The sequence below is a fragment of the Xyrauchen texanus genome, chromosome 8, assembly GCF_025860055.1.
Source record: "Xyrauchen texanus isolate HMW12.3.18 chromosome 8, RBS_HiC_50CHRs, whole genome shotgun sequence".
Classification (NCBI taxonomy): Eukaryota; Metazoa; Chordata; class Actinopteri; order Cypriniformes; family Catostomidae; genus Xyrauchen; species Xyrauchen texanus.
The window spans coordinates 10,865,751-10,880,666 of NC_068283.1; the positions used below are offsets into that span (position 1 = coordinate 10,865,751).

Below are 14,916 nucleotides of genomic sequence, written 5' to 3' on the forward strand. Positions count from 1 at the left end.
GTCGTACAGAGCCAGAGAAGAGGTTAGATTAAACAAAAGTAAACTCAAAATAGGATCAATCAACAAGATGTTTCCTAGAACACTGATTATTCCTCATTCATGTTGTAGCTCTAACTGTAGATCCCACACGAATAACAAAAAGACATCAACACACCAGTAAAGCACTCAAAAGTGGAGAGAGAATGTTGAAGGGAGAATGTTGAGGGAATGGCAGCCGCCAGCCACCACAGAGATAAACTGTCCGTGCTGAAGCTAATCGATCAAATAAACAAACCAGTTACCTCAAACCAAGCATATTAGCGTTAGTTAGTTAGCCAAACAAACATACCTCCAAAGCGTAAGGGATCAAATCCGGAATGGGTGGACATCAGGCAGTGACGCACAAGCAGTGGTCTGACATACAAGCAGTGCCCTACAGCACACCCTTAGATATTATGGAAGCTAGTACACAGAATATTTTTAAAGAAAGTTATAAATGTATCTTTTACTCTGGCATTTAACTAGTTACTCTGATTTGTGTTTTTAATAAATTGTCTTCTATATGTTTTAGCTTTTTTTTTTATTATATGTGTTGTAGCCTATTACTTTTTTATTATGTTTGTCCTTCATATGTTTTAGTATTTTATCTTATATGTTTTGCATTTAATTTATTTTTCTCTCTTATGTTTGATGCACATGTTTTTTATATTGAATGTGATGTTGCTGTTGATATTTGACTATATAATTTTTATATAGTTTTATAAGTGGATTATATTATTATTATTATTATTAACCATTTTCTTATTATTAAAAGTTAATTCAGTAATTGTTTTCCAAAAATTATTGTAATTTTGAAACGTGTAAAATCATAACTGCTCACATGAGATGAGGACACTAGTCATATCAGTAACCTTATAAAACCTGTTTTATTCTACATGGGAAAGGGGAGCCCTCATGGGGGCTACCATTTTAGAATCACATGACCAGCTGAATACTACTAGCATAATCTTAGTAACCATCTTGTTATTTGACACTTTCACTCCTGGATTAAATTAATCATGGCTAATTATGAATAGTGAATTTCTACAGTGGCATCTGTAACTGAAAACTGCTGATTTTGAATGATGCTGCATCCACACCACTAGGTGTCACTGTAAATCCAAGATGACAAAACGTTACTGAGTGCACTTTTATCTATTTCTAAAGACTAATAATAATATTTATTTTGATATAGCGTGCTTTGATTTTAAAATGTCATTTTGACACACATACGTTAATTTTTAAATCAGTAAGCAAGTAAATCAATCAATCAATAAATATCTAACATTTACAAAACATTTATAAATATATTTGAAATACAGTGTTACGAAATGTTCAATTATAAACATCGGACTTTTATTTTGACAGGTCGTTGAGCAACAGGAATCCTGCACACGCAAACGCAAACGCAAACACAAACAAGCACTTGCAGTCATTCAAAGATATTTACTAACCGGAGTAGTATTAATCAGTTTTGTAGGGAAATATTTGATATATAATTCACTCACACTGTGCAGGAAGATTCTGCGTGTTGTGTCTACTCTAGATTTGAGATGGAGGCGTTGTTAAAGAGAGAGCTGGGCACGTCCATGCTGAAGAGCACGGGTCATTCAGGAGGAGGATGCATCAGTGAAGGCCAGAGCTATGACACTGACACTGGCAGAGTGTTCGTCAAGATCAACCACAAGAATGAGGTGCTACAGGGAATTTGCATCTTCTAGATTTGGACTGGTTGATTTTTCATCGTTTCTGAGCATACAAAAGAACCTGTGATCACCTGTGATTTAAGAAATGTCATTATAAAAAAAAACATTAAATAACTTAGATCACTAGCTGATTTAATTCATTAAATGTGTAAATATATATATAAAATCTATATAAGCATTCATATTATTTGACAATATACCTGCCTTTCACTACTGATTTGTTGAGCATTAAATAAATACCTACTCTATTTAAAGTACATAGAAAGATAATTTATATTGTAAAGTATTTATCCATCTGTCAATTTGAATTTGTAACTTTGAAAAACAAAAAGTGTTTATAAAAAGTATTTATACTATGTAATTCTATCTATAATTGTAATTTGTAACTATTTAATTTTATGTTTTTTAATGGTTTGTGAAGCATTATATAATAATGCATATGAATGTTTTTATTAAAATCTTTTATACAGTGTTATTCAAAGCTATGATGCTATGAATAAGATAATTTAATTATTAGTTTTTCTGTAATGAAGTCTCACTCTATTTAGGCAAGGCGGATGTTTGATGGAGAAATGGCAAGTTTGGAAGCGATCTTGTCTACAAACACGGTGAAAGCACCCAGACCTGTGAAAGTGTTGGATCTTGATAGAAGTGGAGCTCTTCTTGTAATGGAGCATGTGGATATGAAGAGCTTGAACAAGTATGACCCAAAATCATGTATTTCCAATAAGCTTATTTGGTTTAATTTAAAGGTGTGATCATTAGTGATCAAGGAAGAACTAATTGAGTCAACATGACAGTGAAGCCTTACAGTGTGCGCTGTTTAAAATATGTGATGTTTATGTAGATGCTCAGCAAAACTGGGGGAAAAACTCGCTGACCTACATCTATACAACAAGAGACAGATAGAGAAGCAAAACAAGGAGCAACAGACTGTTGGTATTGTGATTTTAATTATCACAGTTTTTTAAATTGGCTGATGGTACTTTTTAATTGCGTAGTTGTAAAGGGAAAGGATCTGGACAGTCTGAAATTGCTACAGTCAGCATGTTTGGGTTCCATGTGGCCACATGCTGTGGTTACATCCCTCAGGTGAGCATCTGTGCAAACATTTGGAGTGACTCTTTTTCAAATATTTGTAGTTTGTCATACTTTGCATTAATGTGGTTTTCAGGTAAACGATTGGCAGGATGATTGGGTGTCTTTTTACTCCCAGCAACGGCTGCAGTATCAGCTCGGCTTAGTGGAGCAGTCATACGGTGACAGAGAGGCACGGGAATTATGGGCCAAACTCCAAGTAACTCCACTAAACTCTCTTTTCTTGAAGATAATATCACACAAACACAACTGATCTTGTCTGTAGTTTTCAACAGGAAGGCATTTGTAATATTAATCATAATTTTATGACATTTAAAACTATTTAAATGCATGTTCTTTAGTGATATAGTGGTAACACCTTACAGTAAGGTTGTCTTTTTCAAGGGATGGTTCATCCAAAAAAACTAGCAAAAAAATTCAATTCTCTCATCATTTTCTCACCCTCATGCCATCTCAGGTGTGTATGACTTCTTCTTCAGCAGAACAAATTTGAAGAAAAACAGAACAATATCTCAGCTCATTAGGTCCTTAAAATTAGGGATGCACCGAAATTAAAATTCTGGGCTGAAACCAAAACTCCAGGATGCACTTGGCCAAAACTGAAACCGAAATTGACTTTATTTTTACCTACTTAAAAAAATATATATTTTGTGTATAATTGTATTAATATTATACTTTTTCATTAATTTCATGAATTTAATGAATATGAATTGAAAAACTACAAACCAATAAAATAATTTACTTTTATTGAAAGTAACACACCAAAATTGGACAGAAAATATATTAAAACAATATTAAGTATTATTCTTCATTTAGTTCTGTAACAATCAAATTTTACAAATTTTATTAACAATTATCCAAATAATGTAAAGTTTTAGAAAACTATTATATGCAAAACAACAGTCAAGTAATGAACTTAACTAGCATCTTTCAAAAGGCTAGCATCTTTCAAAAAGTTTAAATATGCAAGTCTTTTTAATTAAAACAACAGGCAAAACACAGAATGGCAGAGGGCCTCTATTCTGTTTATGTAAATGTATGTCTACTTTAAGTGAAAGTTATTGTGCAAAACAACAGTGTAAGACAGCAGTAACAGAACTAAATCCAACCTCAAACTGTAAATAGATGTATTTAGCCTCAAGTGAAGAACAAGTGTTGCAGGGCTACACAAATTTTTATGTAATTGCTATACACATCATATTGGACCGCTTTCTATTTAAGTACAAGTGACAGGTTTCTCTTCAAGAACAAAAGTTGCTAAACTTTCTGACAGTCTCTACTGATCAGAAAGCTCATCAAGAACATGAGATGCTGCACTGAGTAGTCTCTCACTCTCTGTGCTGGTGCTTTGGGCAGATAAATGCCTGTGTGCAATCCGCGCAAGCAAAGGAAATTGGTCTTTGTTTATGCAACCGTAGTCAAGGGGATTGTCGCTTCTGGCAATGGGTAGTTCAGCTAGATACCAGAGGCGTTTCCAGCATTGAAGGACATCCGGGGCTTAGCCCAGACAATTTTATTTTCACACTAGCAACCACTTCTCTGTAGTCCAAAGCTGGTGAGAGGGTATTCTTTGAGTTTTGCTCTGGCTGGGCCTGTTTCTACAGTGGGGCCTGTTTCTTCCACTGTAGTACTATCCTCGACTAACTCATCCTCTCTCCTCCCTGAATCATCTGTGATGCAAAAGAACAGGTACAGCACATAACTTATTGCAAATCAGCTTCAAACAACTAATTCATCAAGTGCTACATATGTCAAATTGTGGACCAATACCATTGAAGAAAATGTATTGGGAAGAGCAGATCAGTGGGATTGCCCTAAGATCTATCATGATTCTTGAATTTTCATGTACATTACCATAAAGTCATCACAAAAGAGTTATATTATAGTGAGTAAAGTGATTTAAAAAAAATATTGAATATAAATAATTAATATTTTTTGACATAAATAGTCAAAATGATGTATAAGATCCTAAGTTAAAGCAATACATGAATGACTTTAGTCTAAGTTCATTGACACACTATGGCATCGAACTGTATATAATTCTCATCATCTCGATGAGAATAATTCATCTGTCAAAATCCTTTCATTAGGATCATTGGGATAAACAATGTTTCACTTTTAACTTTCTCTAAAGTAAAGTGACTGATTAATTGTTACCAGTTTCCATGCCTGATTCTGGCACAGCTGCTGCTGCTGCTCCTCAGTCTGTTGCTCATCTTTGCTACACTCTACAAAACCATTTAATCAAATCCAAGTGTATATTTACAAACTAATATCACAAAACAAGTCACACATACATTTTATGTTAATGCTTATTGGTTATCCTTGGCGAAAACAACACCTGATAAACAAGAAAAGTACACTTCGAACGGGACTCGTACCGACGTCTCCGGCGCGAGAGGCGTATGCGCTAACAAGGAGGCTAAAGGCTACAGACTGACTAGTGTCAGTCGCTAGTGCACCTCTTGACGTCAGGAGAGTGAGGTTTACACACTGCACAGCTATCTACCTGCTGGCTCTCTTACAAGTGCAGTGTGATAAAACTAGTGTTCCTGGCTACCCACTGACTTCTTTCGGAAAAATCCCCATTAGGGTTGTGCCGATGGACGATATCATCGTCCATCGTGATGGCTGACCAACATCACGATGTAGAGCCACCATCGTGATGCCACGCCCCCTTTTGCGAGTCTTGCTAGTGTGACTCACTAATCCTAGTCTCTTCTATAGTTAACCTAAAAACTTTGCAGGGATTGCTCTGTAAATTAAATTGAGAATATAACTAATGCATATATGCTATTTTAAATACTGTAGTATATGCCAGAGACGTGACGTGTTAGTCTGTGAAAATACCGTGTCAGGCAGGCTACACAAATATTGATCTTGACATTGTTAGCTTCTTGTCTTTTTTTTACATGTCTTACACTGTACATTTAGATTAAAATATTTTATGTTGTAGGCTACAAGAAAATAGCCTTTATTAGTTAATTATTAGTAGTTGTAGTGTCTCAGAAAATCTTGCTCATTGTCACATAGCTCTTGTATACACTGAAGCGGCAGTTTAAGATAAACCCAGACCAGCGAACGTCAAATAACTTTTGTCTGGTTAATACTTTTAAAGAAAAATTTCCTTAGCCATAAATCCATAATGTCAAATCAAATGAAAGAAACAAGGTGAATATGAATAACACACATTTATTAAAACATAGAAGAACAACAAATAAAGAACAAGAAAACGGAAACAACACTCAGACCGAAACTCAGCATTAACATTTCACTTATAATTAGCAGCACAATTAACTTCAGCACAGGCTACAAAATAAATTGTTATTGAAATATTGTAAAGTGGTCATATGAACTACACAAATGAACGTTTAAAAAATAATATGCAAAATCGAATAGCTCCGCAACGGATGGCGAAAAATGCGTAAAGAAGTCTGATATCTTTCACCATAGACCATGTTTAAATTTTGATGTTTCTGGCTAGAAATACCAACATATTCACTTTATCTGGTTTTAATAAGCTGCGGCTTGGAGTAACTACACTACCCGCTGTGCTGAAGACCCGCTCTGATGGAGTACTGGTAGCACATATGCGCAGATATCCGTGCTAATCTTACCATGAACGGAAACCTTTTGTCGTTCGTTTTCCACCAAGTCAGCGGGTCCTCTTCCCCATCAATGGCCATTTCCTGCAGGTACATGGTCATTTCTGCCTCGACCTTTTACTCATCAGTGAGTAAAATAACGAAATTATAGTTTTTAAGTGGAAAATAGTATTTATGTAAAGAGATATATTAAAATAAAGTGCACAACTCTTCTTAAGTGACAGCTAAAAAAAAAATGCTTCACGTGTCGTGCAACCTACTGATAAAGCGCCGACGAGTCATTAGTTGGGTTAGTAAAATAACGAAATTATAATTTTTCATATAATTTTTGAAAATTATATGAAATTATATAATCCCCGCCCCACCCCACCGACGATATCATCGTCCATCGCGATGTTTTACTGTCAACATCGTCAACTGCCAATTTAGGGGACATCGCCCAACCCTAATCCCCATAGCATCATTTGCTTCATTTTTGCTGTCTTTCCTGCTAACTGCTATTAACTCGCCAATAAGTAACGTTAGTTGATGTCAACTCCTCCCCTAACTGCTGCATATTCAACAGAGAGGAAGAAACGGAGCAGCCCATTGGCTGCCGACAGCAAAGAAATGTATTCTATAGGCTAGATTATTTTTAAGACCTATGTCTATTTTTACAGGCTGTTTGCAGTATGTGCAAAGCTAAAGCACAATGAAATAAGGCAACTTATGATTACGGGGGTTTACATAGGCTATTGTCCCGTTTCATATTTGTCAGTCAACATTTCAAAATACATTTGGGGCTACACTCAAAACAATCGGGGCTGAAGCCCCGGCAAAATCAGCTGACACCGCGTCTGCTAGATATGTCTCAAGTTGTGGTATAGCTGCGCTAGTTGCGGCACTGCTGTGGATCGGGGCACTTTCCTGTAGATTCTCTTGCTGTACTCTGTATATTGAATTGGATGTCGTGTTTTTAGGTGGCGTATCAAACCTGTCGTGGAAAAGTTCTTTGGCACCGTACCCCCTCTTGAAATTTCTGCTGAACAAACACTGCAGATCGCAAATTTGATGTCCTATCAGAAACTTTGAAGAATTTCCACACCGCTGACATGATCGGCCTTTGTTGGGTAGCGCTGTGATAAGGGCTAGATCGATCCAGAGTGAAATATGAGCACTGAGGGGCGGAGCGTGGAGGTATATATTTTTGGCTCATATTTTCTGCCTTTTTTGTCTTTCGGGCAAAAACCGAAAGTGCCTTTTTCTACCGAACGTTTTCGGCAGCCGAAATTTCGGTGCATCCCTGCTTAAAATGAATGTGGATGGTGATCAGACATTTGACGCTCCAAAAAGAACAGATGTCTGCATAAGCGTCATCCATATGCCTTATTAAGTTATACAATCACAGTTATTTCCAGTCTCTCATTGTTTGCATGATCTGTTTAGCTGAAGATCCATCAGCTGTTTACTGACATAGAGGTGGCCCCAGCTCTGCTACATGGAGACCTTTGGGGAGGAAATGTGGCTGAATGTTCTGACGGTCCCATCATCTTTGACCCAGCATCGTTTTATGGCCATTCAGAGTTTGAGCTATGTATTTCTGAAATATTTGGTGGTTTTGGGAGCTCTTTTTACAACGCTTACCATGAGAAGATCCCCAAGACCATTGGGTTTGCAAAGAGACAACAACTATACCAACTTTTCCACTACCTGAACCACTGGAATCACTTTGGTGTTGGCTACAGGGGCTCTTCTCTACGCATCATGAAGGATCTAACAAAGTAGATTGACTCTAATTCATAAAGGATCCTCTTCAAGTCTTATTTGACAGGGGTGGATGTTAGACTAACCCACAGCAGTTGATGCATTTTGCTTATTGGTTGAAAAGTCTGCTAATTTGGTAATCATGCTGTATGATGCAAGTCAAGTAACACACTTTGTGCATGATCAAATTAATTGATTTTAACATTACCAGTCTGGTGGCACAAAAAACACTGTATAGATGACATGAGAAAATCCATTATCTTAAAAGCTGTTTGCACAGGTGATAAATATGTTAAATATTTAATATTTTAAAAGATAGAACTGTGAATTCATATACTTCCAAAAATGTCCAGGAAAGTTTTTTATATGCATCATTCCCTTTAGTGAATTGCACTTTAACCTTACTACAAACTAATGTTTTGAAGAGAGGCAACTTATGGCACTTTGCTTTAAAATCTGATGTGTACTTTTGTACACAAGTACAAAAGTACACAAGTACACATCTGATTTTAGTTATTTGAGTACTAACAAACAAGTTCCATTTCAGTGTTATAAACTCTATTCCCCACTGATGAATTGATGATCTTACTGCTGCTTTTCAGTTGAAGGAGTCTCATCAGATCCAAAGGCTGTTATATTCAGGAAAACATTCTGTGTGCGCATGTAAATAAAACTTTAAAACGAAGTTTTTGTGTTGTATTTTTGATTGTAATGTAGTTGTAAAACGTTAGGGCTGTATTCAGAATGGGACATGGCAGGGCAACTTTAGCTCATTTCATGCACAATGGTATATGTATACAATAAAGAAAAATAGAAGATATAAAACTATATAATTTAAGAATCATATATGTATGTGTGTGTATATGTATATATATATGCCTTACGCTAAAATGCTTTAAATAATTTTATCACATCAGCCTGCACTCCATACCCCATAATGACAAAGCAAAAAAAAAAAAAAGATTTTTGATAACTTCACGCATTTATGAAAAAGAAAAAACGTCATGGTTACTTTTGTAACCTCCGTTCCCTGATGGAACGAGACGTTGTGTCGATGTAGTGACACTAGGGGTCACTCTATACATCGACACAACGTTGAGTGAGTGACAGAAGGGGAACTGAAATGTCACACTGACAAATGTATTGAGACAGCAGCGATTACAGCCTCAAGTCTTTCTGGGTATGATGCAGCAAGCTTTGTACACCTGGATTTGGTGATTTTCTGCCATTCCTCTCAAGCTCTGTCAGGTTGGATGTGGACCGTCAATTGACAGCCATTTACAGGTCTCTCCTGATATGTTCGATTGGGTTCAAGTCCAGGCTCTGGCAAGGTCACTCAAGGACATTCACAAAATTGTCCCTAAGCCACTTGCATGGTGTGCTGAGTGTCATTGTCTTGTTGGAAGGTAAACCTTCAGCCCAGTCTGAGGTCCTGAGCTCTCTGGACCAGGTTTTTAGGTAGGATATCACTGTATTTTGCTGCATTCAGCTTTCCTTCAACTCTGACCAGTCCCCCAGTCCCTGCCTCTGAAAACAACCTCACACCATGATGCTACCACCACCATGCTTCACCGTTGGGATGGTAATGTGCAGGTGATGAGCGGTGCCTGGTTTCCTCAGACATGACTCTTGGAATTGAGGCCAAACAGTTAAAAGAAATGTAATCAGACTAGAGAATCTTGTTTCTCAAGTCTGAGAGTCCTTTAAGTGCTTTTTTATGTGTCTTGCACTGAGGAGAGGCTTCATTCTGGCCATTATGCCATAAAGCCCAGATCGGTGAAGTGTTGAAGTGATGGTTGTCCTTCTGCAAGTTTCTCCCATCTCCACACATCTCTGGAGCTCAACCAGAGAGACCATCGGGTTACCTCTCTTACCAAGGCCCTTCTCCCCTGATTGCTCAGTTTGGCCGGCCAGCCAGCTCCTGGTTGTTCCAAACTTCTTACATTTAAGAATTATGGGGGCCACTGTGCTCTTGGAACTTTCAATGCAGCCAAAATGTTTTTGTAGCCTTCCTCAGGTCTGTGCCTCAACACAATCCTGTATCTGAGCCAAATTAGAGGCTCTGCTGAGCAAACACAGAGACTTATTGCTTTGCCATCTGTAAAGCCTAGGTCTGAATGTCAACTGGGTGAAAAGCACACTTTATCCCAGCCAGCAAATCTCCTTTTTGGGGGTTCAGCTCAACTCTGTGAGCATGAGTGCAAACCTCACAAGTGAGTGCGTTCAGGCCATTCTTCAGAGTCTGACTCGGTTAAAACTGGGGAAAACATGTCCACTGATGTCCTTTCAGAAAATACAGGGTTTTTAATGGTGGCGACATCTGCCATCATACTGTTATGTCTGTTACACATGAAACCTCTCCAATATTGGCTCAAACAACATGTACCACAACATGCCTGGCACCACGTGTGTATGCGCATTTGGGTAACTGACCACTATCTGCCTGCATTAGAACCTTGGACAGATCCATCCTTCTATCAGCAAGGTGTTCTTATTCATTCGGACAACACGACAGTAGTGGTGTACATAAATTGCCAGGGTGGAAGCCGATCGTCCACAATTAATGTGCAGGACACAACGCCTCCTCCAGTTGAGCGAGCGCCAACTCCTTTCCCTATGCACAACATATGTCTGGGGCCACCTGAATTACGGAACGGATCTGTTGTCACTCAGGGAGCACTACCGGGGGAGTGGAGGCTTCACCCTCAGACAGGTCTGAGGGCTTTGGATGTATTCGGCAGAGCAGGAGTCTATTTGCTTCCACAGAGAATGCCCACTGTCCCCTCTGGTACGCCATGTCCCAAGCCCCGCTGAGAATAGATGCATTGGCCCTAAAATGGCCTGTGAAATGCAAATATGCATTTCTCCCGGTATGCCTCCTTCACTCTGTCATCAGCAAAGTCTGAGAGGACAAGGAAACAGTTCTGTTGATTGCATCAAAATGGCCCAACCAGCCCTGGTTTCCAGAGATGAGAGTTATTGGACGGCCCTCCGTGGGAAATACCACTGAGGAGGGACCTCCTCTCTCAAGCACAATGCACGATTTGGCATCCCCAGCCAAAGCTGTGGAACCTACACGTGTGGCCCTGAATGGAGCACATTGAACCTGCCGGAATTCTCTCAGTCGGTGATAAACACCATTTTACAGGCTAGAACACTGTCCACAAGACGCCTCTATGCACTAAAATGGCAGGTGTTTGCAAAGTGGTGCTCTTCACATAGCAAAGACCCAGTGTATAACTGAGATCCTTCAAGATTGATTAGACGCTGGTCTTAACCCATCAATGCTTAAAGGTATATTCAGAATTCAATACAAGTTAAGCTCAATCGTCAGCATTTGTGGCACAATGTCGATTACCACAAACATGTATTTTGACTCATCATGCATTTAAAAAAAGCAAAAATCTTGGTTCCAGTGAGGAACTTACAATGTAAGTGAATGGGGACCAATTTTTTTTACTTTAAAATATCACTTTTCCAAAGGTTTAGCCTCAAGACAAAGGATATGAGTGTAAACATGATTTTAGTGTGATAAAATCACTTACAAACCTTCTCTGTGTAACTTCACTGTTATTACACCATCTTTACTTGCTCTTTCCCCTCCATTTGCTCAATGCCCACCCTTAAAAGAGTTGAGAAAACCTTTCTCTTACTCTACCCGCTCTACCTCTTCTTGTTGTTGTTGTTCTTCCTCTTTGTTCTCATTGTATGTTTGCTTTTAGCATGGCCGTTTCTGAGCATATGGGGCCCCAAGAAAATTATTAATTGCAGCCCCCTGGTGGCTAGGAGGCCTTAAACAGCCGCTTATCCCACTTATATCTAGAAATGGCCCTGGCTCTGGGTTTTCACAACACATCTTAGCAGATACTGTAGCTCTCTAGTTTACTGATGGTCAACTCTTTTACTGATGATTCACAATTCCTTTATTGTTAACAAGTCACCGTTCGCAAGTCACTGTTTATGAATCACCATTTATGAGTCACCGTAAAAGCTGTATACACAGAAAAAACATAAAATAAAGAATGAAATAAAGCATACAATGCGTGTACAAATTGTGTGAAGAAAAGGCAAAACTGCAATTATCATTGAACACTTTGCCACAAGGCGGCGACAGAGACCGTAATATGAAAACTATGCTTTGTTTGAAAGAATGAGTCTGCACAATTAGAAAACAAAATCTTTAAATTACAAGTATGTTGATCCACTTAACATCAAACATACCTTGTTCTCCACTGCAAACCAGAAACTAAACAACATTAAACTTTGTGGAAAATCTTGTTAAAGAAGCAAACTTTGAGTGCATTCTCTAATTGCGTTCACAGAGCCCTTTCTCTTCGATTGCCTTCTGTGCAATGACTTGACATGCTCAAAAGCGCATGAAGCAATAGGTAGTATGCATTTCAAAATTAAAATCCTCAGATTACTCTACTCTTAACTGAAAAGAACAAGTACAATTTATCAAAAATGCAGATATATATCAAACATAAAGAAATAAAATATAGCTGAACACCAAGAACACCAACATGATCACACAGGAAGTTGGTATGCTGTGTCCGAAAAGTTCCATTACCCTAGGTCACTGAAATGCAACATACCAGATATGACATGATATTCCCACCAGATATTTTTAGCTTCCCACTTCCCACGTGGCTCGACCGGCAGTGCAGTTTGTTGCGTTGCATCGTGATTTGAAGGTTGCACTTTCCCCCATAACATTTCATTTATACTCCACTAATGGTTAGGTTTGGGTGGGGTTTGTGGAGTAAAGTCCATAAAATATGCATTCCTCTTCACTGTATAACATCCTGTACAGCTGATAGGAACTCGCTTCACAACTAGCTTTTGTCGACCTCTCCTAGACATAAATGGTGCTCACACATGACTATACGCCCTACAAAACTTACCGCTTTGGCCACTGGAGGAAATGTGTTACATTTCGGTAAGCAAATACAGATATTTTTGCTAAATAAATGTCAACCTAAGCTTGTGCTCCACACAGCCTCAACATTAACTGTCACTAAAGGGATATACCAAACAGAGAATAATCACACACAGCCACAGCACAGCAGTCACCATTATCGACTTTATATTCATTCATGTAGCTTTTCAACAATGATGAAAATCAAAATGTAATTTGGGGAAAGCCCAGTAACCATTCTGTAAGAACAAAAAATCTTCAGAACTACAGTTATTTCTAATGCATGACTTGCAGCGGCCGAAATGGGCTTCCTCAGAAGGGTGGCGGGCTTCTCCCTTAGAGATAGGTGAGGAGCTCAGTCATCCGTGAGGAGCTCGGAGTAGAGCCGCTGCTCCTTTGCGTCGAAAGGAGTCAGTTGAGGTGGTTTGGGCATCTGGTAAGGATGCTCCCTGGCCGCCTCCCTAGGGAGGTGTTTCAGGCACGTCCAGCTGGGAGGAGGCCTCGGGGAAGACCCAGGACTAGGTGGAGAGATTACATCTCCACACTGGCCTGGGAATGCCTCGGGGTCCCCCAGTCAGAGCTGGTTAATGTGCTCGGGATAGGGAAGTTTGGGGCCCCCTGCTGGAGCAGCTGCCCCCACGACTCGACTTCGGATAAGCGGTTGAAGATGTATGGATGGATGGATGGGACTTGCAGAGGTGGGGATCGAACCCACAACCCTTGGAACTATGGTCAAGAACCTAAAATACTGTGCCACGCAGTAGACACAGTTCAACCATGGCAAAGAGACATAACAATTCAGTAGAGTCAGTACACAAATATGGATTATCTTTTCATCTATAGGTGACACTGTCTACTTACAGTTCTGGTATCCTCAGGACATAATGTTTATTGTTTAAATTGAACAGTGCATTCAAAATATGTGTTTTTCATAAAATGTATAAATCAGAAGAACAACTTTAATATGAAGAAGAACCATAAGAATACCTGCATGCATAAATGATCAGTTATAAAGCCTGCTACTATTTAGTAAGCACACTACAAATACCACTAATACAAAATAAAAGAAACTGTGTCTACTTTTCTAGGTGGGGGTTGAACCCACAACCTTTGGAACTACAGTCAAATACTTTACACACTGTGCCACTCAGAGTGGCAAAGAGACTTGCCAATGTTAGAGTCAGCAAACAGGTGTAGGTTATCTTTTGAACTATAGGTGGCGCTGTCTCCGAACTGCTCAGATATCCTATCTATCTATCTATCTATCTTTCCATTTGTCTATCAATGTCCGTCCATCCATCCATCCCACCTATATGTCTATCAATGTCCGTCCATCCATCCATCCCACCTATATAAGAAGTTAGGAAAGTAAATTTGTGTTCTGATTAACTTTTGCTGTTCTCTTGGATCACTACCAGGAGCAGCCACATCTCATAGACCCTCATCTATGCAAGAGGATTTCAAGTCACTGAAACTAGACGACTAGTATCGTGGATATGAGATATGATCTCAGCGATTGTATGTTGTTCGGTTAGCTCTAGTTGTTGTTGTGCAGAGTGGATTCTGGGCATGCTCTTGGAGATGATCCTCAGTGAGAAGTCACCAACTCTGCTGGTCCCTTTATTCCTTTTTTGGTAAATTGGTCTGCATTTATATAGCGCCTTTTTTCAAACACCAATGGTGGCAGAGGAGCCTACCATTAGGAGCAGCTTTGGGTTCAGTGTCTTGCCCAAGTACACTTCAGCATGTGGAGTCATGTGGGCCAGGTATCGAACCACCAACCCTGCGATTAGCGGCCGACCCGCTCTACCACCTGAGCCACAGCCAC

At 39.0% G+C, this 14,916-nt stretch overlaps 1 protein-coding gene across 1 annotated transcript; it reads left to right on the forward strand.

Annotated features, from left to right (window-relative positions):
- The first annotated feature begins 1,404 nt into the window (after window positions 1-1,404).
- fn3krp (fructosamine 3 kinase related protein) lies at window positions 1,405-8,849 on the forward strand. The gene is made up of 6 exons (XM_052132841.1): window positions 1,405-1,712; window positions 2,273-2,424; window positions 2,572-2,663; window positions 2,734-2,816; window positions 2,899-3,021; window positions 7,853-8,849. The coding sequence occupies exons 1-6, from the start codon at window positions 1,572-1,574 to the stop codon at window positions 8,189-8,191; spliced, it is 930 nt and encodes a 309-aa protein (XP_051988801.1). The 5' UTR covers window positions 1,405-1,571; the 3' UTR covers window positions 8,192-8,849.
- Window positions 8,850-14,916: the final 6,067 nt, after the last annotated feature.

Bases quoted from the DNA above. Each gene is read 5' to 3' on its own strand.
- fn3krp (XM_052132841.1), top strand. From the start codon at position 1,572: ATGGAGGCGTTGTTAAAGAGAGAGCTGGGCACGTCCATGCTGAAGAGC. The intron at 2,425-2,571 runs GTATGACCCAAA...ATGTTTATGTAG, and splicing joins GATATGAAGAGCTTGAACAA to ATGCTCAGCAAAACTGGGGG. The intron at 2,664-2,733 runs GTATTGTGATTT...GTAGTTGTAAAG, and splicing joins CAAGGAGCAACAGACTGTTG to GGAAAGGATCTGGACAGTCT.